The sequence below is a fragment of the Saccopteryx leptura genome, chromosome 2 (genome assembly GCF_036850995.1).
Source record: "Saccopteryx leptura isolate mSacLep1 chromosome 2, mSacLep1_pri_phased_curated, whole genome shotgun sequence".
NCBI classification, from domain to species: Eukaryota; Metazoa; Chordata; class Mammalia; order Chiroptera; family Emballonuridae; genus Saccopteryx; species Saccopteryx leptura.
In genome coordinates, this window is record NC_089504.1 from 285,519,480 (window position 1) to 285,546,716 (window position 27,237).

Genomic DNA, 27,237 nt, shown 5'->3' on the forward strand with positions numbered 1-27,237 from the left:
TTTTGGTGACACAGATGCTGTTGGCCACAGGGGTCATAGTTGTGGCCTGAGGTCAGGTTGGGTGGGCCCTGGGACCCTCAGAGCATGAAGGCCCCCCTGGCCCCCCCTCCTGCCTCCCTGGTAGACCTAAGTCCTCCCAAGCCTTGAGCTCCAGGAGAAGTAGCCAGAAGGCAGTTTATCTTTGAGAACTTCCTAGAGGAGGAGCAGGTGGGAAAGGAGAATAGGAAGGGGGCTAGGCCAGGGCAGGGCAGGGAGAAAAACTCACATCTGGAGAACAGATGCCAAGGCCTCTGGCTCCTGGCAGTTGGTTAGGTAGTTAGGCAGAGGGCTAATTAAAGAGGTCCAGGTGTTCATTAAAATCTACCTAATTGGCTAGGAGGGAAGCTTGGACAGGGTAGACCTCTGTACCTTTTTTTTTATTAAAAAAATTTTTTTTTATTTTTAGAGAGAGGAAAGAGAAGGAGAGACAGAAGGAAAGCAAGGAGAAGCAGGAAGCATCAACTCATAGTAGTTGCTTCTCATAGTTACCTTGACCGGGCAAGCCCAGGGTTTCCAACCGAAGACCTCAGCATTCCGGGTCGATGCTCTATCCACTGTGCCACCACAGGGCAGGTGACCTCTGTACCTTTGATTAGGTCAGTTTAGGGTCCTTTGTGTCCATCCAGACCCAGCCACCCCTTCTTTCAAAGTCAGGGCTGAGTTCCTGTTCTTGCCCTAGGGCTTTCTAAGACTGCAACAATGTAGAATGGAGAGCAGAAAGGAAAGATTGGTACAGACAGCCTGCTTTGTAGCAGGGTACCTGGTTAGATAAGAGGACGGACTGCCCAAGGCAGGGGCACCTCCTCTTCTGGCAGTGTTGGCACAAAGATGGGAGGGGCTGTGGGGAAGGGGCCATGAGAACATGGAATTATAAAAAGTGCTTTGGGCTACCTTGGCAGGGACTGGGGATAGATGATGCCCTAGCTTCCCTGTCAGAGGATGTGGATGGGTCTCTGTGGCTTTCCCTGTCTTCTCAGCCCTGATCCCTCTCACATCCCAGCTCCCCCAGCATGAGGCGGGGGTGGGGGGGGCGGTATAGGAGATCCGCCAGGGAGCTGGTTGCCAGGCGACAGTTGCCTTAGCAACTCCATCCTCTCCATCTCCATGTGTTCAGGGCTGCTCCTTAGAAGACTTTAGAGTCTCACCCTTTGTACCAGCCAACCAAGGGTGGAAAGGGTTGAGGACTAGAGTGGCAGAGGTGGTTGGAAGGTAGATGGTTTCCAAATGGACAAGCTTCAGGTGCAGCTTGGAGAGGAAGGGTTCTGTCTCAACAGCAGATAAAGAGGAGCTGGTCCTGTAGTAGGACTGATTGAAGGACCACAAGAAGGATTTCTCACAGGATCACAAAGATGAAGCAATTCTTTCTTTCTTTCAACAGCTATTTTCTGAGCTCTTTCTTACAGGGGATAGAGTGGTAAAAAAGTGCCCCAGCCAGGTAGTTCAGTTGGCTAGAGCATCGTCCCAATACACTGGGATTGCGGGTTCAATCCCCAGTCAGGGTACATAGAAGAATCAACCAATGAATGCATAAATAAGTGGAACAACAAATAGATGTTTCTCTCTCTCCCCCTTCCTCTCTTTTTAAAATTAATTAACTAATTAATTAATTGGGCTGTGGCCAGTTAGCTCAGTTGGTTAAGAGCGTCATCCTGAAATGACAAGGTTGTGTGTTTGATCCCCTGTCAGGGCACACACAGGAAGCAACCAATGAATGCATGACTGAGTGGAACAACAGATGAATGCTCCCTTTCCCTACCTACCCTTCTCTCTTTCTTCCTCTCTTCCTTCCTCTCCCTTCCTCTCTCTCCCTTCCACTCTTTCCCCTTCCCCCTCTCCCTTCCTCTCTCTCTTCCCCTCTCTCCCTTCCCCTCTCCCTTCCTCTCTCTCCCTTCTCCTCTCTCTCCCTTCTCCTCTCTCTCCCTTCCTCTCTTTCCCTTCTCCTCTCTCTCCCTTCTCCTCTCTCCCTTCTCCTCTCTCCCTTCTCCTCCCTTCTCCTCTCTCTCTCTTCTCCTCTCTCTCCGTTCTCCTCTCTCCCTTCTCCTCTCTCTCCCTTTTCCTCTCTCCCCCTTCCCCTCTCTCCCCCTTCCCTTCTCTCCCTTCCCCACTCCCTCTCTCCCTTTCCCTCTCTGTCTCTAAAAAAGTCAATAAAAATTAAGCCCTGGACAGATAGTTCGGTTGGTTGGAACCTTGTCCCAGAGTGTAGAGGTTGCCTGTTTGATTCCCTGAAAAAATTAGAGAAAGGCAGATGTGGTTCCTGTCTTAATGAAGTTTTAGTCTTATAGGGGAGCCAGGCATTAAATAGAATTTAATAATTTATAATTATGTATTACAGAATTGTAATAATTTATACTTATGATAAGTGCTAGAAAGAAAGGAACAAGATACCTGAGAGTAAACAATTGGAGGAACCAAGGGAGTAAGTAGGTTGGCTTGCAGGAATGACTCTTTTGAGGGTCATGAGAGCCAAAAGTGTTCTCTCCCAACTTGGAGGAAGATACGGTGTTGGCCATAAGTTGACAGAAGTTACATCTCAGCAAGAATTTGTTGTGAACAAAGGGAGATGAGAAGGAGATAGTAAAGTGGGAGAGGGGAAGGCAGTTAGATGCTGTAAGCCAGAGGAGTGCTGTAGTGACTGCATTCACCAGTCTGGGTTGGGGTCTCCAAGGCAGGCCAGCAAATCCTTTTTGTTTTTTTGTATTTTTCCAAAGTTGGAAACGGGGAGGCAGTCAGACAGACTCCTGCATGCGCCTGACCGGGATCCACTAGGCATGCCCATCCTCAGCGCCCGGGCAAACTTTGCTCCAGTGGAGCCTCAGCTACGGGAGGGGAAGAGAGGGACAGAGAGGAAGGAGAGGGAGAGGGGTGGAGAAGCAGATGGGCGCTTCTCCTGTGTGCCCTGACCTGGAATCGAACCTGGGACTCCTGCACGCCAGGCCGACGTTCTAACACTGAGCCAACCGGCCAGGGCCCAGCAAATCCTTTTTTAAAAAACCGTTTTCTTAGTGTTCCCCTTCCCGCCTTCAGTGTGCTCTACAGCCTTTGGATTGTACTGGGTGGCAGGGGAGCTGAAATCCTTGGGCTGTAGGCTTTGCAGTGATGGTTTGGCAGAGATTGGAGTTACAGGCAAGGAATGGGGGCGGATGGAGCTGTCCAGGCCCAGGTATCTGCTGGGCTACTCAGGGTTGGCTGGGCTTGCGTTGGTGTTGTCCTAGGGCCCTTGTGAGGGGGGACAGTAGGAGGCCAAGGTCCCGAGAGGGGAAGATCTGTCTTTGGGAATAAAAAGAGGGGGTGGGAGGTCCTTCCTGGAGTGGGAAGAGAGCTACATTGCTTTCTGAAGATGCCCAGATAGAGTAGAAGCTCTCTTTCCAGCTGGGCTAGGGAAGGCCTGAGAGACAGTCCTGGTAATGGGAAATAGTGGAGAGGGGAATTCCTGACCCTTCCCAAATCCATTGATTCCCTGCCTTCCCTCCCTCCATGCAAGATGTTGAGGCTGAACTTAAGCACCTTCTGAGGAATCTTGGGGGCCACGGTTGAGTCGAGCTGGAAAGGTTCAGCCATTGGAAATGGGGGCTGGGGAGGGGTTCTTTATTTTTTTGAGGAGATTCTTAATTGCAGGTGTCTTGTCATCAGACACTCCAGTGACACTACTGCCCATCTCCCTCGACTTTAGTGGGGTCTCTGGAGGGAAGTGGTAGACTTCCATAATCTGGGCCCCAGATCTCAGGATCCAGTTAGAGAGGCATTAGGAAGCATGAGCCCCATGCTCATTGCCTCATTCACCGTCTCCCAGAAGGTTCCATCTCTGATTCAAAGACTCCTGGAATCAAAGAGCTGGAGGGACCCGGGATTATCTCATGCCTCCAGCCCTCAAGGTCTTACCCAGACTGGGCACTGTGCACACCCGAAAGCATGCATCTTTTCTGGCTCAGTCTGGGTTCTCACCCCTGAGCCCCCTCCCATCCCAAGGTGCCTCCAGGGTTGTACGGTACAGGGGCTCCATTCCCCATCCTGGCTGTGGAATTGGAGCTCTTTGATTGGTGGGTCAGGACTGGTTTATAGATGTACTAAGACAGATCCCTGCCTGCATCCCTCTGGCTCCCAGCAGCCTTTGTACACATCAGTAGGCTCTGTATTTTCTCTTGTGTTTCCAGATAAACAAGGTTGAGAAGCAATATATATTTTTTTTTTATTTTTTTTTTGTATTTTTCTGAAGCTGGAAACGGGGAGAGACAGACAGACTCCCGCATGCGCCCGACCCGGGATCCACCTGGCACGCCCACCAGGGGCGAAGCTCTGCCCACCAGGGGGCGATGCTCTGCCGCGACCAGAGCCACTCTAGCGCCTGGGGCAGAGGCCAAGGAGCCATCCCCAGCGCCCGGGCCATCTTTGCTCCAATGGAGCCTTGGCTGCGGGAGGGGAAGAGAGAGACAGAGAGGAAGGAGGGGGCGGGGTGGAGAAGCAAATGGGCGCTTCTCCTATGTGCCCTGGCCGGGAATCGAACCCGGCTCCCCCGCACGCCAGGCCGACGCTCTACTGCTGAGCCAACCGGCCAGGGCCAAGAAGCAATATTTAAACTGAGCTTGGGTTCTAGAGTTGGCCCATTGCTTTAGAGCAGGAATCGGCAAACTATGGCCCATGCCTGTTCTTATAAATCTAGTTTTATTCGAGCACAGCCACACTCATTCATTCATGTGTTGTCTACAGTTACTTTCATGCTACAGTAGTTAAAACAGACTATATGGCCTATAAAGCCTAAGTGTTCATTATTTGGCCCTTCACAGAAGAAAATTGCCAACTTCTGGTCTGGAGGGGTGATTTATTTATTTATTTATTTATTTGTAGCAGTAGAACCCTTAAAAAAACAAAACTGTAAGCTGAGGCCCACTGAGTAAATTAACTGAGGTGGAAAGTCACTGGTTGGAGAGATTAGGGGTCTACAGCCCCAGCTCTGCTCTGGGATGCCAGACGTCAGGGCTTCCTGAGCTAGATGTGAGGACCCCTGCTCTAGACCTGCTTTGGTGTGTTCTTGATATAGGGGTGCAGAAACCCTCCCATGGTGGCATCAGGTACACTGTGCTAGCTGTTAATGGATTTGGCAGTTGTTCACTCAGCACATTCTCTGCACCAAGCTCTGGCACGAGAATCACCGTTCTAGGCCAGAGGGGCAGTTGGTGAACCCAGGTATCTTTACTCTGGGAGAGGAAAAACGGGTGGGGTGTTCTCTAAGACCTAGACCTTTAGGAGCTAGGGAGCTGCATGCACTGTGTCCTGGAACCCGAGGGCAGCGGTGGTGGTGTGGGAAGATCCTAGGCTCTGAGTGTGAGGTCTGAGTGTGAGGAAGAGCCTAGGCTCTGAGTGTGCATGGCTATAGCGGGCCATCCCCTCAGGTTGCTGCCATGTCCTCATTTTGAGGTTGGGGCTCAGATGCTGACAGCCTCTCCCAGGGGATGCTGTGGGCCTGGCCCGTGTGCCCAAGGAACAGGGTTGAGGGTTGCCAGGCTGACAGTCCTCTCATGACCCTACCCTCCCAGGAGGCTGTGCAGAAGGTGTCTGCAGACCATGAACTGAGCACTGGTCCCAGACCGTTCATGAGCACAGTGTGAGGCGTGCCGAGACCCACCACCCAGCAATCCCCTCCCCTCCCTAGCACTGAGGATCCCCAGAGAAGATGGGGAGGAAAAAGATTCAGATCCAGCGAATCACCGATGAGCGGAACCGACAGGTGAGGAGGTCCTGGAGCCACACAGTCTGGATGAGGGCAGGAAGCTGCCTCTGCTTCCATTCCTTGCAGCCACTCTAAGAGGGCTTCCTGTGGGAAGGGGACCCTGGAGGCTATTATGGAAGGGGAAGAGCCAAGTTGGGAAAAGAGGGAACTTCCTTCTCCTTGCAGTTTCTAGAACCCTGTGTCCCAGAACTCCTGCTGCTGCGACCAGATAGACCTGTGCCCTGCCCAGGAGCCATATGCAAGCCTCAGGCCATACCTGGGCACGCCCCCTTTCCCAAGATGAATCCTTCCCTCTTCCTACCCCAGGGGAAGAGCCAGGAAGTCCTTCTGTTCTCCTTCCCTGACCTCGTTATAGTCCCCAGAACAGAGATGTGGAGGTCCGTCCATCTGAATCCTCTGCCTTCAGTGAGTTGGCTGTGGGCTATGTCGTGGCCATATGTTAGCAGAGGGGTGCTGGCCTGTTTCTTCCCCAGACCAGGGGCTCCTGAGAAGAGAGCTGTGTCACCCTGAGATGGGGGCTCCCAAGAAAGGGCTGTGTCCAGCTGCCTGTAGGTGGGGACTCCTAGACAGGACTTGTCTGAGCCAGATTTGGCTGCCCACCCGCCCACCTGCAGGTGACATTCACCAAGCGGAAGTTTGGGCTCATGAAGAAGGCGTATGAACTAAGCGTGCTGTGTGACTGCGAGATCGCGCTCATCATCTTCAACCACTCCAACAAGCTGTTCCAGTATGCCAGCACCGACATGGACAAGGTGCTGCTCAAATATACAGAGTACAACGAGCCGCACGAGAGCCGCACCAATGCTGACATCATTGAGGTGGGCCCACACACGCGGACTCCATCCACCCCCGCCTGCGACCAGCCATCATGTCCTCATGCAGCACCTATGCACACACACACGCATGCACGTGTACACCTGCTCTCATAGCCCCTCACTTGTGTGCACAAACATAAACCCACATTCTCTTACACAAACCCTGGGCCAAGGAGAAGGGAAGGGCAGTTAGTAGATATTAGGTGTGGCTGCCTACTCAGCCCACTCCTGCTCTAGCCCTCTTTCAGAGTCTTTCTTCATGTCTTTTGGGCATGACATGGCCTCTATCTTCTCTTTCCTCGAATTCTCTGTCTGTCTTTTCCCTTCTCCAGCTTTTGGTCTGCTATTTCATCTGACTCCCTTTATCTCCCTCTTTGTTTCATTTCTCCTGCTATCTCTGTCCCTTTTTAGATCCCCATGGTCCTATGTTCTTTTTCAAAGAGCTGCCATTGTGGGCTGTTGAGGGACGTGGTTTTGGGGTCCAGCTCTGTCTGACCTTTACTGGCCACACGGCCTTGGCAGGTGGGTTACCCTACCCGAGCCTTGGTGCTCACCCACCTCCATGAAATGGGGCCATTGTCTGCTTTGAAGAGTGCTGTGGGAATTGAATGAGATGGCCCAGTTCTTGCTCCTCACACTGAGATGTGTGTGTCTTGGGCAGATAAACTTGTGCCGAAGGAGAAGGATGCCTGGGAAAGCACAGGCCTGCCTTCTAGAGCGAGACTTGAACTTAGAGATTTGGAGGAAATTTTCTTATTTTCATATTACAGAAAACAGATTTACTCAGGACTAGAATATAAACTTTCAATTTATTTTAAAGACAAAGCTATCTGTGAGCTGTTTTGAGCATTGAGAGGGCAGCTTTGGGGTCTATTCTAGATCCACCAGGTGTGTCCCTACTTGGTATGGTCACATGTGAGAGCTCTGACCTTGGGCAAGGACAGCATATGGGGTAGTACATAGTAAGAGCTCAGTAAATGCTGGCTCCCTGTTTGCCTTTCTCCCTCTTGTCACTGTACCTCTCTGTCTCATCTCTACTTCTCTCTCCTCTCATCTTCTAAGCAGAGCCCAGGTATTGAGCTGGACCAAGCCAGCTCTGACTGTCTTCCACCAGGGAATGCCTCATACTTCTGGTCATGGGTAGCAAGGCAGAGGCTGGCTAGGGCGCCATCCTCCCCCCCCCCCAACCCCCCCAGCCCCCCCCATACCTGTCACCTTGGAAGTACATGTCTCTGCGCCAGTGCATTCCCTGAGCTGTCACTCTTGATACCTTCCCCACCAGTCACGTCTTCACACAGTGCCCCAGGAGATGAGGGTGGCATTGAGGGGGGGGGGCAGGGGAAATGCTGCGACCCTTGAGGAAGGAGGTTGGAGAAGGTAGGGGGTCTTTGGAAGGGCTGAAAGAACTCCGGAAGGATGGGCATGGGAAGACCCTCACCTCTGCTGACAGTAGTGGTGCGGTTACAGACCCTGAGGAAGAAGGGCTTCAACGGCTGCGACAGCCCCGAGCCCGACGGGGAGGACTCACTGGAACAGAGCCCCCTGCTGGAGGACAAGTACCGGCGTGCCAGCGAGGAGCTTGATGGGCTCTTCCGGCGCTATGGGGTGAGCCCCACTCACTCTCTCTCTGTTGGCCCCCCTCCGGCTCCTTCCCCCCCAGGCGCTGCACAAGAAGCACAGGGAATGTGAGAGCCCTGAGGTGGACGAGGTGTTTGCCCTGACCCCCCAGACGGAGGAGAAATATAAAAAGATAGACGAGGAGTTTGATAAAATGATGCAGAGTTATAGACTGGCCGTGAGTAGTAGCATGGAGGAGAGCCTCCCTGTGGTGCATGGTGTGGCTTCGCGCCCCGCCCCAGCCCGGCCCTCTGCTGTCTCTGATGGATGTCCTGCTCTGAGCCATGCTGGGGCTATTGACCTGAGGAACCTCTGACCTTGGTCATGATAAACCTGTGACCCATGCTGAGCCTCACTTGGATGGAGCATAAGCCAGGAGAGGCCTGGAGTGTTCTTCTTACCAGTAAGAAATGTTTAAATGATGAGATCCTTAGATGTCAGAAATGTAGAGAATGTGCTCTTGTCTGGATCTTTTTTGGGGAAGAGACCCCCTTGGTCTTGCTCTGGCACCCCCCAGACTCATACTCAGTAGCATTGTTTAGGGAAGGCAGAGACTACTGAAGGGAAAGGCAGTGAGGTGGGTGAATGCCCTGTTCTCTACAGTAGGCCGATGGGTGAGACACTGCAAGTGAAATGGTACCCTGACCCATGGCGCAGGCCTATAGCAGCTGTGTGTGAGTTTGGGGCTATATTCAGGGCCTCTAACCTGCTCCCTGTGTGTCCTGCCTGGCTGAGGACTAACCCACCTCTACTAGGGGGGTTCCAGGTGGCCCTGGTCCTGTCTGTAGTGAGTAGAGCCTTGTTCTCATTCTCTGGGCCAGAACTGGATCCCAAAGCATTCCCACCAACATACTTCCTTGGTGGGAGTGGCAGGCAGGACTCCAAGAGGGCCCAGGGCAGAGAGCTCGAGCTGCTGGCCCTAGGACATACAGCCCAACACTGAAAGAACCCTTGTCGGCCTTTTCAGGCAAAGTGGGCCCAAGGTAAGGGGTCACACTGGCCTGACGCTGCCTCTCCATTTTCTATCTAGTCAGCTGTCCCAGCCCCCAACTTTGCCATGCCCGTGACAGTGCCCGTGTCCAATCAGAGCTCACTGCAGTTCAGCAATCCCAGCGGCTCCCTGGTCACCCCTTCCCTGGTGACCTCATCCCTCACGGACCCACGGCTCCTGTCCCCCCAGCAGCCAGCACTACAGAGGAACAGTGTGTCTCCTGGACTGCCCCAGCGCCCAGCCAGTGCAGGTGAGTGGGCTGTAGGTGGGGGGTGAGGTGGAAGTGAGGTATGATGGGGACTCAGGATTCCGTTTTCAATAGAGTATTTCCCTTCACCTGCACAGCATTCTCCCATTTATGGAGACGGGATGGAACTATGACTTCTCTCCCTGTTTAGTCTCCAGACTCACTCTCAGGGGTATCTTATCAGTTCATCATGGTTCTGTTTGTCCTCCAGGGGCCATGCTGGGGGGTGACCTCAACAGTGCTAACGGAGCTTGCCCCAGCCCTGTCGGTGAGTGCACTGCCCTTGCCTGGGGTTGGGGGTGGGTCTGCCTGCTCGGGGGCATCAGGGATCTAGACTCGAAGAAGGACTTAGATCACAGGAGAGGAAGATCCCACCTGAACTGGAGGTCAAGTCAGGATCTTTAAGCCCCAAGATTTTTTTTTCTTTAGCAATGATTGGTGTGGAGCTGTAGGCTCAGGGAATTCTGAACAAACTGTAAGAATGGACCAACATTTCTAGTTGGAGGTGGAGATCCAGGTTTTTCTAGTTGAGTGGGGGCGTCTGGTTGGGATCTAGAGAATGCAAATATATCTGGTGTTGCCAATGGACAATAGGCAGAGACTCACAAACACACACACTCACACACACAGACATTCTCACTCATGGAAGTGTCTGGCCATTAGATGTGCACTTGTGTGCATACATCTCTAAGCCCCAGAAGAAAGGCTGCTCCCCATACACATCCCACCTCCGCAGCTGGCAATCTCTCCTACTCTGCTGTTGTCCAGCTGGTGACTATGACTTCGAATGCCACCACTGACGTCACCCTGCCATTCCTGCCATTCCTGGAGTGATCTGGGGATTGGGATGGAGGCAGCCATACACTTACAGGGTGATAGTGTGCTCTCAGGCAACAGAGCAAGGTGACGCTTCTGATTTAGTTCACCTTCAAATCTCTGGGCTTTAGAATCTCCCAGCTTAGTAGCAGGCACCATATACTAGCTCTTTGGCAGTACTTGTGTACAGGGTAGGGAAATGGGAGAAATGGGTGCATACCCTCCTTCTCCAAGGAGAGGGCCAGAGAAATGCCTGCGCACTGTAAGGAAGCAGCAGTACTTCCTGGCTTTGAAGCCTGGCGTGTGGAAAGTGGTGAGGGTCCTAGCTTGGCTTCCAGCTAGTTGTGTGGCCTTGGAAAAGTCATTAACACTTCTGCCAGCTAGGCTTCAAGTTTCCTCTTCTGTAAGTAGGGTCAGTGATGTGTGTCCTATACATCTTGAGTGTTACTGTGAGGATTAAATAAGATCATATGTATGTGAAAGCCCCATGTAGTTGGTGGAATATGGAGCAAATGTAAGATAGTTGTTATGCTTGTTATTACCAGTCTAATTGTGGTGGCTGGGTTATTAATCCCCCATTGCCAGAAACAGCACCAACATCAGTGAATAACTCATCTTCTCCAGAGCTGCGGGTATCTTATCATGTGCTCATCTAAATCCTTGCATCCCCAGCTCATTGTGAAGGGAGCAACCGGATTGGTTGATTTGTCCTGGTGAGCAGGATCCTCACTGAGGCCAATATTCCAGGTTGCCACCCCTTTTGCAACCTGAATCATTGTGGATGCAGTCAGGGGCAGGTAGTGGGATCAGAAGGTACAGGACTTCCTCCTCTGGATACCAAAAAGAGAAAAGGTGACAAGGAAGCATGGGCGCAGAAGAACCTTTTGGCCATTGTAGTTTCCATTTTCAGTTCTTACTGCCAACCTCAGAGCTCACCACCCACACATAGCTGAGTCAAGGGGATGATGAACCCAGTGATTCGGGAGTAAGAGGTTTTAGGAAAAATCAGAGAGTTCACACTCACTTAAAGCCTGAACATGGCTTTCAGAGGGGTTGGGGGATAGAAGTGCTAGCGTTTAACAGGGCTTACAGGTGAGTCCGTGTTTTTCCTTTTACTCTTCTCTTCTCCAGGGAATGGCTATGTCAGTGCTCGGGCTTCCCCCAGCCTCCTCCCTGTGGCCAATGGCAACAGCTTAAACAAGATCATCCCTGCCAAGTCTCCACCCCCACCCACCCACAGCAACCAGCTTGGAGCCCCCAGCCGCAAGCCTGACCTGAGGGTCATCACTTCCCAGGGAGGAAAGGGGTTAATGCACCACTTGGTAGGTGGGGGTCTGGACTGAGCAAGGGGAAGGGGCTGGGGAGTGGGAGAGTGGAGGGAGGGAAGAGCCAACATCCAACAGGAAAGATGAAGGTTAATCAGTAGTTAGGACTTCCCAAGAGAGATCATGGAAGCATGGGAGCATGGCTGAGAAGAAATCCCAGAGGGCTTTACAAAGGGTTGGAACATAGAAGTACCAGCATCAGAGGCAGTAAAAGGGAACAGGAGATGGGAAAGAATGTTGTGTGACAGGAAGGAGAATAGGAAAGATCTGCCATTACAGCAAAGGTATGGGAATTAGATTGTGAGGATTTCCTAACTAGTGGGCACTGGGAGGCAGCATCTTCTGGAAGTCTATCAGGGCTGTGAAAAGCCCCGGGCTTCTAGGCTGCAGAGCCATCCCGCCCCCCGTGCCCAGAGGTAGATGGGATGGCTATGGGGACAGGGGTGGGAGGGGAAGGTGGACTCAAGAGACTAAACCCTCCCTTGGTTTTATTTCTGCTCCCAGACTGAGGACCATTTAGATCTGGTAAGTGAGGCTGTGAGATATTTGCTGTGGCTTGAATTCTGGGTCATGACATTGCTCCGCGGCCCCCAGCATGGAGTATGTGTGTGTTCTCGTCCTTTCACTTGTGTGTGTAGTGTGTGTTATTGTTTAGTTGATTTGCCAGGAGCTCTGCTCACTGCCAAGCGGAATACCAGGGCAGGAGTAAGGGGTCAGACATGCACGTGTTTGTACATGTATGTATACGAATGTCTCATTGTGATGTTGCATTCACGCAGGCACACCTTTCTCTGTGTGTATGTGCGTATGCAAGGGGAGAGGACCAGGGACTGACTGCATTTGCCCTCTGACTCTACTCAGGCCCAGTGAGCATCCTTTTTTTAAAATTTTTATTTGTTGATTTTTAGAGAGAGGGAGAAAGAGAGGGGAGGAGAGGAGCAGGAAGCATCAACTCATAGTAGTTGACCAGACAAGCCCAGGGTTTCAAACCAGCAGCCTCAGCATTCCATGTTGATGTTTTATCCACTGTGCCATCACAGGTCAGGATTTTTTTTTTTAAATTGATTTTGGAGACAGAGAGAGAAAGAGGGAAAGTGAGAAAGGGGGGAGAAACGGGAAGCATCTATTCATAGTAGCTGCTTCCTGTATGTGCTTTGACCAGGCAAGCCCAGGGATTCGAACCTGTGACCCCAGAGTTCCAGGTCCACTGCGCCACCACAGGTCAGGCTGCTCAGTGAGCATTCTTGAAACCCAGGGCAGGACCTCCATAGAAGGGGCATCAGCAACACAATAAAATCAGTTTTCCTGGGGAAGCTGAGGCTTAAGGCAAGGCCAGAGTTGTCCTTGGTGGGGGCAGGGCTTCCCTGCTTCCCCTCTGTCTCCTGTGCTGCCTCCTGTACACAGCTCGTCTCATAGGCCCTCAGAGGCATACACAGCTTCTCTCTCTCTCTCTCTCTCTCTCAAACACACACACACTTACATACTCACCCTCAGTCAGGATTGGGGCGGGGGTTCTTCCCTCCCCAGCTCCCTGATGGGAGGCCAATGAGGCTGGAAAAGGCAGGCAGGCTTTGGCGGCCAACACAGCGGCAGTTTCGGCCTCAGCGTGGAGTTGGAATAAACAAATGAGTCAGCGGCAGATGGAGCTGACAGCCCCACACACGTGTGTGCATACACGCAAGCACATGCATTCCCCTCACAGATGCCAGCACGCCTCTCCCCGGGCGTGTGCTGCAGTTTGATGGATGGTGAGCAGACTCCAGGGGATCAGCCAGGAGAGTTTGGTGCGGGGGCCACAGGGCAAGCATAACGTGTGTTCCTGTCTGTGTGTAGGTATGAATGGATTTGTGTGGCATGTTTCTCTCCATGGATCTCAGCGTCTCTGTGAATGCACCAGCACGTGCTTGCTTATCTACAGGTCTGAGGTATCCCACCTGGGCCTTGGGACTCAGAGACCCCGACTTAGTCTTGGTATGAAAGGCCAGAATGAAGCAGCACCCCACCTGCTGCCTCTTGACAGACAGTTTTCTCCTGCAGAACAATGCCCAGCGCCTTGGGGTCTCCCAGTCTACCCACTCGCTCACCACCCCAGTGGTTTCTGTGGCAACGCCGAGTTTACTCAGCCAGGGCCTTCCCTTCTCTTCCATGCCCACTGCCTACAACACAGGTGAGTGCTTGGGTGGCCTGAGCTGTGTGCACATGACTGTGGGTGAGGGGAGGGACCAGAAAGGGAACATGAGATGTTCTCTGGGGACAGCCCTATCTGAGGAAGTTCACTGATTTGGGAGAGCAGCTACCTAATTAAGGTCGCCAGATTTAGCCAATAGAAACTTAGAATACCAGCTAAATTTGAATTCCAGATAAAACAATGAATAATTTTTCAGTATATCTAAAAGACATTCTTCTGCAAAGTATGTCCCAAAGACATACTTATGCTAAAAAATTATTCATTATTTTCTCTAAAATTCAGATTTAACTTGGTATCTCTTATTTTTAATATAGGACCTAATGGAGAAGGGAGGCCTTGTCCTTAAGGGGCATCCCGTTAGGATAAGCCAAGCCAGAGGTGGAGGGGGACATGGTCAGTTTCATGAGACTTCTTAGTGGAGAAAAGTGAAGGAATGAGGGAGAGAAGACACAGGGGGGCTGAGCAGGCCAGAGTGAAGGATTTATCTAAGTTCTGAGGAAGACTGTTGGGGGATCCAGAACTGGGGGTCTTCCCCTGATGCTGGCTTGGTGGAGTGATGAAGGGGACAAGGAGGAGGAAGACCGATGAAGGTTGAGGAGAGGGATCTTGAAGGTGAAGAGTCACTTGGAGACATGAGAGAGGCCTCTAGTTAGAAGAATTCAGACAGGATACCCAGTACCCAGGCAATCTTGGGTACTCAGAGCTGTCCTGGCCTGTGTCACCCACTCACATCCTCCCAGGAACAGTCTGCGATACTCTTACCCTTTCTTGCCTGAACTACAAGTTGCTATGGCAGGAAGGACTGCCGGAAGGGGAAATGCCTTGTCACTTTGTTTCAGAGCATGTATGTGGCTGGGGAACTTGGTCTGATTCCTGTTGAGGAGATCTGCCATTTCCCAGGTTCTCAAATCTATAATGACTTGTGTTGGGGTTGTTTTGTGATGAGATCAGACTAGAGACCAAAAGACCCTTCAACTTCTCTCCCTTCTCCAAGCCCCCATTCCAGAGTTAAATCATACTAGGTCTCATCTAGACATCAGTATAAATACCCACAAAATTCTGCCTCTTCCCCATGTATAAAAACCCAGAACCCAGCCCTGTACATAGGAAAGCCCCTTGGGGCAGGTAGGACAGCTGGAGGAACTGGCTCATTGTTGCAGGGCTAGACTCTGGTATGCACATCTATGTCCGTATTTTATCGTCCAGGTGTCTGTACAGTCCCTAGTTCCTGTGTGTGTTCCCCTGAATGCACCCACTCCCAGGTTGTTATGTCCTTAGGCAGCTTCAGAGGGGACTGCTTCAGATGGCTGCAACCCTGGGGCCAGTCTCACCTGTGAGAGTTGTGGGTGGACAGGAGGTCTCTGAGGCTCATCCAGCCCTGCCAGCTGGGGCTCTGGGTCTGACTAGAAAAGCCAGCTCCCTGAGAATGGCTGAGGATGGTTGGCAGAGGTCAGTGCAGATCTCACTGAGCTATTGGTATTCTCAGGAGCTATTGGTATTTTGGGAATCCCATGATGGTGATTTTCTGTTATCTTCTCGGGTCCCTTGCCACTTTGTGAAGGAGGAAGGTTAGTGGATGTCAGTGAACCTGGGACAGGTGCTCACCAGGCCAGACTTTCAGCTGCATTTGTCAGTGTGATGTGAGCAGATTCTGACGTCAGGCCTGCCCTGGGAGCCCTGCTGGGAAGCCTTTCCAACATCCTCTCAGCAGCCAGGGTCTCCAGTTCCTCTTGCTGCAGGAGTAGTTTAAACAGCAAGGTTTTCAGGTGATTTTAGGTACTTAAACGAAACCCTAACAAACACATTGCTGTTTAGTTGTTTACTGTTTACTGTCCTTGGCCCCAGTTCAAGTTCCGGCTGGGGGTGATCTTGCTATGGCAATGCCTTGGGTAAGGGGCAGGCACGGCCCCTGTTGACAGTGGCTAGGTCTGGCTGTAGTCAACGTTAGTAGCAGACCAAGTGGGCTGCCAGGTGACCTGCAGGCCATGTTCCTCTTACCTAATCTAAATGAGCCAAGTCTTTTGGGAATTCAAGTCTCCAGGTAGATGGGGTTGTAGTGTGCCTAGAAAGTGAGGGACTGGGAGTTGAGTTTCAACCATTGACTTGATGGGGAACGTTGGGCAGGTTATGCACTGTTCTGTGGTTGGCTTCCCTGTTTGTAAAATGCATGTTAGAAATAGTTGGTCCTAGGGGCCCCTTCCTGCCCTTGCTTTGCTTTTTAAATATAAACATCTCAAAGCTCCTGGCTAATGGTAGGAGGCCAGAGGCAAGCATGGACCATCTTTAGGATGAGATTTAAAGCAATCAAGAAGCCTGGGATCTTGTCTTAGCTCTGCTGTTGGCTTTTTCTGTGACCTGTGGCGAGTTCCTCAAATTTGAGGTTCAAGTTGCCTCATTTGTAAATTAAAAATAACAAGTTAAGTCTTCTGAATATTTACTGTTTGCCAGACACTGTTCTTCTACATGTTTCATGTGTATTAACTCGGTCTTCACAACAGCTATGTGATACAGTCAGGATTACTGCCTCCAGTTTATATATAGAAAGTAGCTTGCCCAAGTCACATGAACTATAAGTACAGGTAGCCAGGAAGTTTGACCTCACCGCTCATGCCTATAACCTTATTGTTGTGTTGCACAGATAATACTGTCTTCTCTGCATAAAGATAGAGGGTTGGGATAGATGACTCCTTGAATGAGAGCACAGTAATATAGTGCTACTAGCATGGGTCATGCCCTCCCACTACCACAGTGCAATCGCCTTATGCTTCTTAGGGAAGACATTTTCGAAACTGTCCCAAACAGGATACAACATGAAACATAATGACTGCCACCCTATGGAGGAATTGGTCAGCACCTTGGCATGCTGTGCTGCAGAACTGTTTCCCTCCCGACCCCTCTGCTCTTGCAGGCCCTTCTGGGTGGCAGACTTGTGTCCTGTTTGTGTGTATGGGCCCAGCAACTCAAACCCAGGCTGCTACTTATCTTATGTGTTGGCAGTCTTTCTTTTTATTCAGTAAGAGGAGGGGAGGCAGAGACAGACACCTGCATGTGCCCCAACCAGGATCCACCCGGCAATCCCACTAGGGGGCAATGCTCTGCCCGTCCAGTGTGTTTCTCTGTTACTCAGTGCCTGAGCTCTTCTTAGTACCTGAGGCGAGGCCAACCATCCTTAGCGTCCGTCCGGGGCCAACTTGCTCCAGTCAAGCCGTGACTGCAGAAGGGGAAGAGAGAGAGAGAGAGAGAAGTGAGAAGGGGAGGGGTGGAGAAGCAGATGGGCACTTCTGTGTGCCCTGACTGGGAATCAAACCTAGGACATCCACCCACCGTGCCAATGCTCTACCAACTGGCCAGGGCACGTGTTGCCAGTCTTTAGGAGACTCTGAACTTTGCAGAAGGTGGAATAGTCAATAATTTGCTTCAGACACGCCATTCACCTTGTGTTGACCATGACTCCCCTATCTCAGAAAGGCACTTGAAGACTTGGCAGTTAAAGAAATGAAAGGTATATATTAGACCTTTCCTATTTTCACCCCTTCTTTTTATGAATTGACATTCTAAAAGTGATACCTATACATAGTAAAAAGAAAAAATTTAAATACAGTGTGTTCGTAAAGTCATGGTGCACTTTTGATGGTCACAGGAAAGCAACGAAAGACAATAGAAATGTGAAATCCGCCCCAAATAAAAGGAAAACTCTCCTAGTTTCATACCTATTCAGTGCAGTTCGATGTGGGCTCACGCACAGATTTTTTAGGGCTCCTTAGGTAGCTATCCCGTATAGCCTCTACAGACTCATCACTGATGGCCTACCAGTACGGGGTTTCTCTACCAAACTGCCGGTTTCCTTCAACTGCTTATCCCACCGAGTAATGTTATTCCTATGTGGTGGCACTTTGTTATAAATGCGCCAATATTCACGTTGCACTTTGGTCACAGATTCGAATTTAGTGAGCCACAGAACACACTGAACTTTCCTCTCTACCATCCACATCTCGACTGGCATGGCCGTGGGCTGCTCCACTGTATACACAGTGTTACGTTATCATCTGTGCATGCGCACATGCTGCCACATCATCCTACAGAAACTGGGAGGGTTTTCCTTTTATTTGGTGCAGATTTCACATTTCTGTCATCTTTCTGTCATCTTTTGTTGCTTTCCTGTGACCGGTCAAAAGTGCACCATGACTTTACGGACACACTGTAGTTTTAAAAGCTACCTCTTTTTTTCCTGTTAAAAAAACAGCACTTCATGGTTTTATTATGATTTGCATTTCTTAAACTAGGAGTGCCATCTTCTTGGATTTGTATTGGGTTTTGTGATTATTAACGCTTATCATTAACAACTCCTTCTGTCTCCATGTTCCTCCTGGAGGTGCCCCCAGCCTTAGTCCTCTCCCTCCCGCTGAGGCTCATCCTCCCTTTCCCCCACCCGTGCAGATTACCAGTTGACAAGTGCGGAGCTCTCCTCCTTACCAGCCTTCAGTTCACCTGGGGGACTGTCGCTGGGCAATGTCAGCGCCTGGCAGCAGCCGCCCCAGCCCCAGCAGCCGCCCCAGCCGCAGCCTCCGCAGCCCCAGCCGCAGCCGCAGCAGCCGCAGCCGCAACCTCAGCAGCAGCAGCAGCCGCAGCAGTCCCACCTGGTCCCTGTGTCTCTCAGCAACCTAATGTGAGTCCCTGGGGATCCATGCACTTGTTTGGGAAGGGAGAGTTGCGTGGGAAGAGGGGGGGCCCTCCTGAGAGCTGGGATCCCTTTGAGGTTTCTGTCATCAGTGGACAGCATGTGAAGCACCAGGTGGCAGCCCTGATGTCCCAGGTTCAGGCCTGGGAGATCGGCCCCGAGCCCCTCCCCTGTCATTCTGGAGTGGGAGTGGGGAACCTGGATTGCAGATGACATGAGATAGAAAACTAATATGACTGTTTCCCTTCTTTTCCTTCACTTGGCCATCTCTCGCTCTCCTGGTCTCTGTTCCCATCCACTTGTCTCTTCCTCCCTCCCTCACACCCTCCTCCTGTCTTCTCTCACCCTGTGGTCTTGTTACCACCCATCACTATTTTTGTCACTCACTCACCTCCTCTCCTGTTTCTGTCCCATGACCCCATCCCCGTCGCCTGTTCCAGCCCTGGCAGCCCCCTGCCCCACGTGGGTGCTGCCCTAACAGTCACCACCCACCCCCACATTAGCATCAAGTCGGAACCTGTGTCCCCAAGCCGCGAGCGCAGCCCTGCACCGCCCCCTCCAGCTGTGTTCCCAGCTACCCGCCCTGAGCCTGGTGACAGTCTCAGTAGCCCAGCTGGGGGCTCCTATGAGACGGGGGACCGAGAAGACGGCCGGGGGGATTTCGGGCCCACACTGGGCCTGCTGCGCCCAGCCCCAGAGCCTGAGGCCGAGGGCTCAGCTGTGAAGAGGATGCGGCTTGACACCTGGGTACTGTAGCATCACCCCTCCTGTCTGCCAGTGTCTGCTACACCCAGGGACTGCCCCTTGTGCCCCTAGCCTGTCTTATCTCCCACCTGAGAGGCCTTGTGGCCAGCTAGCCCTTCCAGTAGCCCTTTTGGGGCAGCACCAGTGCCCTTTGACCCCCACCAAAGGCCCATCTCCTACCCTTCCTCCAGCATCAGTCCTTCTGCTCGATGACATCCTCCCCTCAGAGCTGGCCCTGCCACTAGAATCCTGGCCCTGCAGGGAGAGGGGTGTGGGGGACACACACCCCATAGCCTGGCCCACCCCCTCACACCCCCCTCTCCATCTCCTCTCTTCACAGACATTAAAGTGACGTCCCCACTCCCCTCCTCTCAGCCTCCCTGATGAAGAGTTGACAATCTCACCGCCACCCCCACCCCGCCCCCCCTGTCCTGGGCTCCTCCCGCTCGACCCCCACTTCCTTTTTTGTGCTCCATGTCCTGTTGACGGTTACATTTGTGTATAATTATTATTATATTATTATTAATATTATATATTTTTTAATTTGGATTCTCACTTTGGAGAGGGGGATGATCCCATCCCCTCTTTCTGCACCCCCTGCCATTTTCACTGGCTGTGGGAGCTCTTTTTTGCGGGAAGTGGGGGACACTTTGCACGTTGTACACATATGCTGCAGGGGGGGCCCAGTGGGCCTTTAGGAAAGGACAGGTGCCGAGCCCTGCATGCAGAGCCCTCCCACTCCGGCCCCCAGGTAGAGGGAAATAACCAAAAACTACCAAACAACAAAACCCTTACAATAGACTGAAACCCCAAAGTTGGCTTGATGATGGGTTTGTGTTTCAGGGGAAGTGAGGCAGAGGCTTTGTAAAGGGTTTCTGCTTCCGGGCTGTTCCTGTGGCCACAGGCACATGGGGCAGAAGACCCAAGCCTAGCTCCCACATGCCCCTGCATACACATGACACACTCACTGATTCTGCCGCGCCTCCAGGGTGTTGGGGTGCTGGCTGAGCTTTTGGGCTGGGAAGGCTGCCTGGGAATCTGAGGCTAGGGGGAGATTTGAGGTGGGTGCCCCTCTGAAGCACATTTGGGGAGAGAGAGCCATGAGGAGAGGGCTGTGGAAGGACAGAGGGACCGGGCAAGGGGCAAGTCAGGGTCCCTTCCCTTCCCCAGTGTTTGCTCTAAGATACACAGTGCAATAGCTCCCCACCCCTCAGTTGGCACCAGCCCTGTTAAGCTGGCCACAAAGTGCAGGGAGAACTGGGGAGAGGAACTTGAGTGAGGTGGCTCAGTGGGAGAGGGCCTTGGTCACTCCAAGTTGCCTGAGGACTGGAACCCTTGCATCCAGAGGCAAGTGTGGGTGAAGGGATTGCTCTTCCTTGCACATACACGCCCCCAGAGGAGTGGATGTTGGGACGGGGTGTGAGGATGGGAAAGGGATCTGCAGAAGGCCTGCCTCCCTTCTTTGCTCCTTTGCCCCTCTCCCAGCCCTCCTCCCAGCTCCTTCCTCTCCTGAACTGCTACGGACCCCACCTCCCTGCTCTTGGCGCCCTCATTGTCTGGCTACCTCCTGTCCCACCATCCCCAGGCCGTATCCCACCTTCCCTCTTGGCTACTGTAATTGTAAATAGCAACCTTTGGAAAATGTTAGCAGTGTAACAGTCCAGGAAACTTTTTTTTGTTGTTGTTGTTGTATTGATATGAAATGAGATTCTATTTTTGTCAAAGTATATTGTAATAATAATGACTCAAACGCCCGTACTGTACAGATGAGGTTCTTCTGCTGTTGTTCTTGCTCCCCTTTCCCACCCAGTCTGCCCCTCTCTGCTGCCTCCCCAGGTCCTGAAACCTCAGGCTAGATGACAGATCAAACTGGTGGGGGCAGGCCCCAAGCCGGTGATCCACACCACCCCTCACCCTAGGCGCATGGGCAGGCAGACTGGGGGCTTGCCCATCCTTCACGGAAGCCCAGCTCCTCCGTCCAAGGGGAGTCGCACTCCCTTGGGATTTCATCCTGGTGGGAAAGCAGTGCAGACAGGGCCCGGTTTGGTGCCAGGTGACTTTCTTTGTCCGCTTCTATGACCCAGCCACTTGCAGTATTCTCCACGAGGCAGGGAAGGAACCAGAAGCAGAGGGGGCATGTGGCTGTACATGTACCTGCGTGTATTCATGAGGGCATCTGGTATTTGTTTGTCCAAGTGTCCCTTTGTATTTATGTATGTGTATGGTTGTATGGGTTTCTGAGCCCATCTGGACATACACGTGAATGTTTGTGCAAATTGAGCTCTGAGGGCGCCTGTGAGTGTGTGTGTGCGCGCGCGCGTGCGCCTGGGTATGTGTTTACAGAAGGACAAGTGGTTGTTACAGCCACACAGCCCTGGCTTCCAGATCCATGACCCTCCTCCCTGAGAACCACTCCTTTCTGCCCTGCTCCCTCATCTGTTCTCACCCTCAGCTCTGATATTTTTGTCCTGTAGTCAGAAGGGATCTAGCAGTTGGCCCTCTTTGCTTCCTGCAGCCCTGCCTCTCCCAGGCGCCATGCACAGTTGCCCACCGAGCACCCACACCTTTATACACAGCCCTTCCCTGGAATGCCCTCTTTCCCTCACCCCAGTCCTGCTTTCAGGGTGACAGTCACGTTCCTTTTCCTCCCAGAAGCTTTTCCTCCCAGGTTCAGTGAACCATCCTTCCTCACACTTTAATTCCCTGCTGCTGGCTGGGCACACAGCATGTCCAGTGTTCCTGCAGGTTCCTAGAGGGAGTTGAAAGGTTTGGTGGGACTTAATCAGGGCCATGAAAGAAGACAGAATGTAGACTCGTATGTTTGCATCCCCAGAGCTTAGCATAGAGCCTGGCATATAGTTGGCGCTCAGTAAATGCTGAATGTGTGAATGGTTGAATGATAGGTGCTCAATAAACAATGAATGACTGGCCTCCCCTTCTCAGGCTGTTCCCGCCATCATTCTGTCCACCTTTCAAGGCTGGGGTTGGCCACCATTAAATACGGAGTGGGGGTGAGGGCCCCTGCAGTTTCATGGTGCAATATTTACCAGTTTTGCCCTCTGCCTTGTAATGGCAAACCTGGCTTTTGATTACCAAGTGTGGATGTGTGTGTGTCCTTTCTTTTCTATCCCTGGGGGCAGGGGGCTGTTCTGTGAATGAATATGTGACATTTCTGCAATTCAGTATCCCAAGATTTCTCTTGGGGGTAGGGGCTCCTGGCCGGCCAGATGAAGGGTCCCTGGGAACCCAGACCTCAAGTGCAGACTTCATTTCTTCCTCCTCTCACAAGCCAAATTTGCCTCCTCCCACTCCTTCCTCCACATAACTGGGCATTTGCCAAAGTAATCACTGGAGTCATCCAATGCTCCTCCCCTCCCCAGGTTTCCCACAGCTTTCAGGGACAGTGGGCAAGAGGACTCCCCACCCTCCCAGTTGAACACACCATTTCCCCTTCCCCCAGCAGTGCACTCAGTGCAGCAAGACTGACCCTGACCCTTCCCCAGCCCTCCCGACTTTGGATAGGAAGGAAGTAATGCACCTTCTCTTGCTGATTATTTATTTGTTTGGAGAGACAGAAATGATGTAAAAGTGTATCTAGAAATATCTATATATCTATTTTTAACTGACTCTTTGGAATCCCCTGGGGTGGGGTGGGAGGTAAATTTAGGCTTTCACGGAGGGGAGGAGACATGGAGCCTGGGAACTCTTCTGTTCTCCTCTCTGTTACCTCTCTCCACTCCCTAAACTGTTGGTAGAAGGATGGGATTTGTATTGGGGGAGGGGCGCTGGAATGTTATATGGAGAATCTGGATTCTCTCTGTCTTCCCCATTCAAGTCCCAGAGGGAGGAAGGGGACAGGCCATGGAGGTACCCCACCCCCCAAACCCGACAATCACCCACACTCCTGGGGCTTCTCCTGGGTCCTGGGCAGGGCGAGTCCAAGTGTGTGGCTGTTGATTTGTTTTCAATATTTCTTTTCGTGCTGTATGGTGATGCTTTCTTAGTATTCTACACAATAAGAAAAGACAAAGTCCTCGAGATTCTTATGAGTTTTGTTTGAAAACTCTTTCACTATATTTGTTGTAAAGAGGTTTACTATTAAAAGAAAAAGAATACACGTTTCTGATACTTTGGCTTGGGTTCTGGTTTCTGTGGTGCGTCGGCTGAGGAGGGAAACGGACTGTGTGGCCCCACCAGGGTGAGAGGCCGAGCATCACGTCAGTGGGAGAGAGTGGTGGTCGCCTTCAGGGCGGGCACTACAGGTGACTGAGGGAGAGTTTCAGGTGAGAATTTCTTCCAGGCGCTCTCTCAGAAGCAGAGGCAGCCCCAGGATTAGGGAGGGTTGTCCTATTAGGAGCCATAGGAGGGATCCTGGGACACAGAGAAACAGAAATTCCACTCAAGGCCAGATCAGGCACAGGGTTGTGCGCAGTGAGGAAGCAGCATGATTAAGAACCTGTGACGCCCTGGCCGATTGGCTCAGTGGTAGAGCGTCGGCCTGGCGTGCAGAAGTCCCGGGTTCGATTCCCGGCCAGGGCACACAGGAGAAGTGCCCATCTGCTTCTCTACCCCCCCCCCTCCTTCCTCTCTGTCTCTCTCTCTTCCCCTCCCGCAGCCAAGGCTTCATTGGAGCAAAGATGGCCCGGGAGCTGGGGATGGCTCCTTGGCCTCTGCCCCAGGCGCTAGAGTGGCTCTGGTCGCTCCCGGCAGAGCGATGCCCGGAGGGGCAGAGCATCGCCCCTGGTGGGCGTGCCGGGTGGATCCTGGTCAGGCCCATGCAGGAGTCTGTCTGACTGTCTCTCCCCGTTTCCAGCTTCAGAAAAATACAAAAAAAAGAACCTGTGACTACTGCAAACTTTTCCACAGTAGGAACTTGCCCAGGCACTGTGTTAGGCACGGATGAATTCCATCTTCACAGGGGTTCCCGCAGAGCTCACTCCAGCAGGAGCATCTGCCCTTCCCTCCCTTTTGAAGCCTTTAACATATCCCAAAGGGCCTCCCCACTTGGTGCTGTTAGGGGCAGGTGGCTTTACTCCTGCCTCCCCACACCCTGCACAGCTATGTTCTGGGCAGGTGCAGGGGCTGTGGAGGGAGGTAAACAAGGCTTAGCTAATGGATTTGGCCACTCCTCTGATCCAGACCCATGCCAGGTGCTGCAAAGGCAAAGTTAAGAGTGTGAGAGGCCAATATACAGTGATAGAGACAGGCCTACAAATGCCTAAGCTCCACACTGCATGGTTAATGCTTTGGTTGCTGCAAGAGCACACAGGAGTCAGGCAAATTGCAGAATATCTTTGTGCCTTGGGTTCCCTCATCTGCTAAGTGGGGTGATCTGCCTCTCTCCCAGGGTTAAAGCAAACTTCCCTTTGCTTCTCCCTCAGCTGGAGCAGAGAGGGGTCAGGAAGATACCATCCTCCAGATGAGGTTCCCCCATCCAATTACCTCAATGTGATACTTCTGCCTTTGTGTGGTCCTTTTACATAAATAATCATGATTGGTATGTCTGACCAATAAAAATTCCACACCCTGGCTAGGTAGTTCAGTTGGTTAGAGCACCATCCTGATACACCAAGGTTGTGGGTTTGATCCCTCATCAGGGCACATACAAGAATGAACCAATGAATGCATAAATTAGTGGAACAATAAATCGATATTTCTCTCTTCCTTCTCTCTCTAAAATTAATAAGTAAAAACAAAAATTTGTTTTTAAAATAAACTTCCAGACTTGGCTGGTTGGCTCAGTGGTAGAGGGTCAGCCCAGCGTGTGGCTGTCTCGAGTTTGATTCCCAATCAGAGCACACAGGAGAAGCAACCATCTGCTTCTCCATTTCTCTCCCTCTTTTCTCTCTCTCTCTCCCTTTCTCTCTCTCTCTGTCTCCCACAGCCATGGCTTGATTGGTGTGAGCACATTGGCCCCAGGTGCTGAGAATGGCTCCATGGAGCCTCCCTCGTCAGGTGCTAAAAATAGCTCAGTTATGAACATGGCCCAAGATGGGCAGAGCATTGGCCCCAGATGGGGGTTGCCAGGTGGATCCCAGTTGGGGCACATGCTGGAGTCTGTCTCTCTCTCATCCTCTCACCTGAAAAAGAAGAAAATAAAAGAAGAAAAAATAAATAAACTAAAATAAAGCTGGCATATGATTCTTGAAGTGCTTTCCCTGTTGTGGGAACTATGGAAGCATATCAAAGGAACCTGGATTGCTAAGCAGCTTAAGGTGTTGTCAAGAACCACAGTGGACCTTGTGTGTATAGAAATAAATGTGTTAAACCACAGAGATGTGGGTATTGTGTCTGCAGTAGAACCTATCCTATCCTGACTAATGGATTATCCACTCATACTTGGACAACTTTGAAGCCACGTCTACTGATATCCCTGTGGTGAGATACAGATCTCCAGGCTTGACATACTCCAGAACTGGATCAACTCCTAGTTCTGCCGCTTACCAAGCTGTGTGGCCTTAGGTAGTCATCATTCCCAAGCTGCTGTTTCATTGACTGGAAGAAAGAACTAGTAGCTGTTTTCTCTAACCCCTGCCTCCTCCTTCAGTTCATCCTGTTTTGGCACAACTCTGATCATCTAACACTTTAGGGTTCACCACTGCATACCCTGTAAAGTACAGACTTCTCGGCCTTCAAAGACCAACATAACCTCTTCCAGGCTTAGTCCACACATCCCTGCTGCACATCCCATGGACTGGCCAGGCAGCCCACTCCATTCCTGGACAGATTTGTTTCTTTGCTCACATCATCCTTCTGTCTGAAATGCAAAAAACATGTATTAAGCACTGACTGAAATCCTTTGTTAAGGCACGGGGAATATAGAGAGGAGCAAGGCAGCTCCTGCCTCTCAGCCATTCAGTCTCATGGGGACAAGACAGCCAAGGGAACCAACTGTTAACAACTGAGTTAGCAATCTGTGTTAAGTGTCATATAGACAGATACAACTGGGTTTTGGGATCAGAAACGAGGCACACTCAAAGCCATTGGAGATCAGGGAGTCTCCCTCGAGGTGTTTGAGCTGGATTTTGAAGACAGAGTTTCCTGGGCAAAATGAGGACAGGGAAGGCATTCTTAATAGCAGGAATAACATGTAAGAAGGTATGGAGAAAGTGATGCGTTCAGGAAGTCCAATACTGTGGTGTAGGTCAAAGGAATATCAGAGCTAAAGAGGTAGGCAGAAGCCTCATTGTGAAGGGGCTTGATTGCCATAATTTGGGCTTTAATTCTGCAGAAGGTATTTGGTCATCAAAGGATTTTAAGTATAGACTTGATCATATTTGCATTTCAGAAAGCTCATGCCTGAACAAGCTCACGCACAGTACTGCAGAGAACCAATTGGGAGAAATGCAAAATAGAGGCTCACTCAGGGTCCTTTATAACTGAGAGGATGAACTTAATAGATATTTGTGAGAATAACAGGACTTGGAAACTGTCTGGTGAAGGTAGATAGGAAGGTTGATGACTCCCACTCATGGTTGGACTACTGACTGGATGGTGGTGCTATGGCTTCAGACAGGACCACCAGGTGTCTCCTGAGATTTCAGATGAACTGTGTGGGAAAGACGGGGAAGTTCACTGGTGCATTCTTTGGGGTGTCAAAGGGGAGAAAGGGTGCTTTGCTCCCTAGAGTTAACTGAGGGTTGGTGGTGTGGTTAGGGTTGTGTGAGCTTTAGGAAGATCTGGTTCTAAAGGCCAGACACCCAGTGGAACCCTAGAGGGTCACTGTTTTTGTTTTTGTTATTTTTTTATCTTTTCCAATGATTTGAGAGAGAGAAAGGGAGAAAGAAGCATCAACTTGTTCCACTTACTTGTGCACTCATTGACTGCTTCTCGGGGCACATGCCCACAACCTTGGTGTGCTAGGATGACACTCTATCCATTGAGCCACCTGGCCAGCGCCTGGTTTTCTTTAGATAATGGAAGATGACTTTTTTTAATTTTTTTGAGGGAAAGCGGCTCAGAGAAGGACAAGGACATTGAGCTGCTCCTGTATGTCCCCTGACTGGGGAATCAAACCAGCAACCTCTAAGGTCTGGGATGATGCTCCAACCA

General features: G+C 51.4%; 1 protein-coding gene across 9 annotated transcripts in view; it reads left to right on the forward strand.

The window, feature by feature from the left end:
- The window catches only part of MEF2D (myocyte enhancer factor 2D), a 35,658-nt gene extending 12,345 nt beyond the window's left edge, over positions 1-23,313 (forward strand). For 2 of the 9 annotated variants that reach the window (XM_066362176.1, XM_066362177.1), the window contains exons 2-13: positions 5,571-5,761; positions 6,071-6,169; positions 6,379-6,582; positions 8,047-8,184; positions 9,227-9,437; positions 9,646-9,702; positions 11,382-11,572; positions 12,080-12,100; positions 13,613-13,742; positions 18,201-18,429; positions 18,882-19,188; positions 19,526-23,313. In XM_066362176.1, coding sequence (XP_066218273.1) covers positions 5,708-5,761; positions 6,071-6,169; positions 6,379-6,582; positions 8,047-8,184; positions 9,227-9,437; positions 9,646-9,702; positions 11,382-11,572; positions 12,080-12,100; positions 13,613-13,742; positions 18,201-18,429; positions 18,882-19,188; positions 19,526-19,537 — 1,653 coding nt within the window. In that variant the 5' untranslated portion in view covers positions 5,571-5,707 and the 3' untranslated portion in view covers positions 19,538-23,313. Of the gene's footprint in view, positions 1-5,570; positions 5,762-6,070; positions 6,170-6,378; positions 6,583-8,046; positions 8,185-8,239; positions 8,375-9,226; positions 9,438-9,645; positions 9,703-11,381; positions 11,573-12,079; positions 12,101-13,612; positions 13,743-18,200; positions 18,430-18,881; positions 19,189-19,525 lie in introns of all 9 variants that reach the window. The other 7 variants (XM_066362178.1, XM_066362180.1, XM_066362182.1 and 4 more) reach the window with 7 other exon arrangements.
- The last annotated feature ends 3,924 nt before the right edge of the window (positions 23,314-27,237 follow it).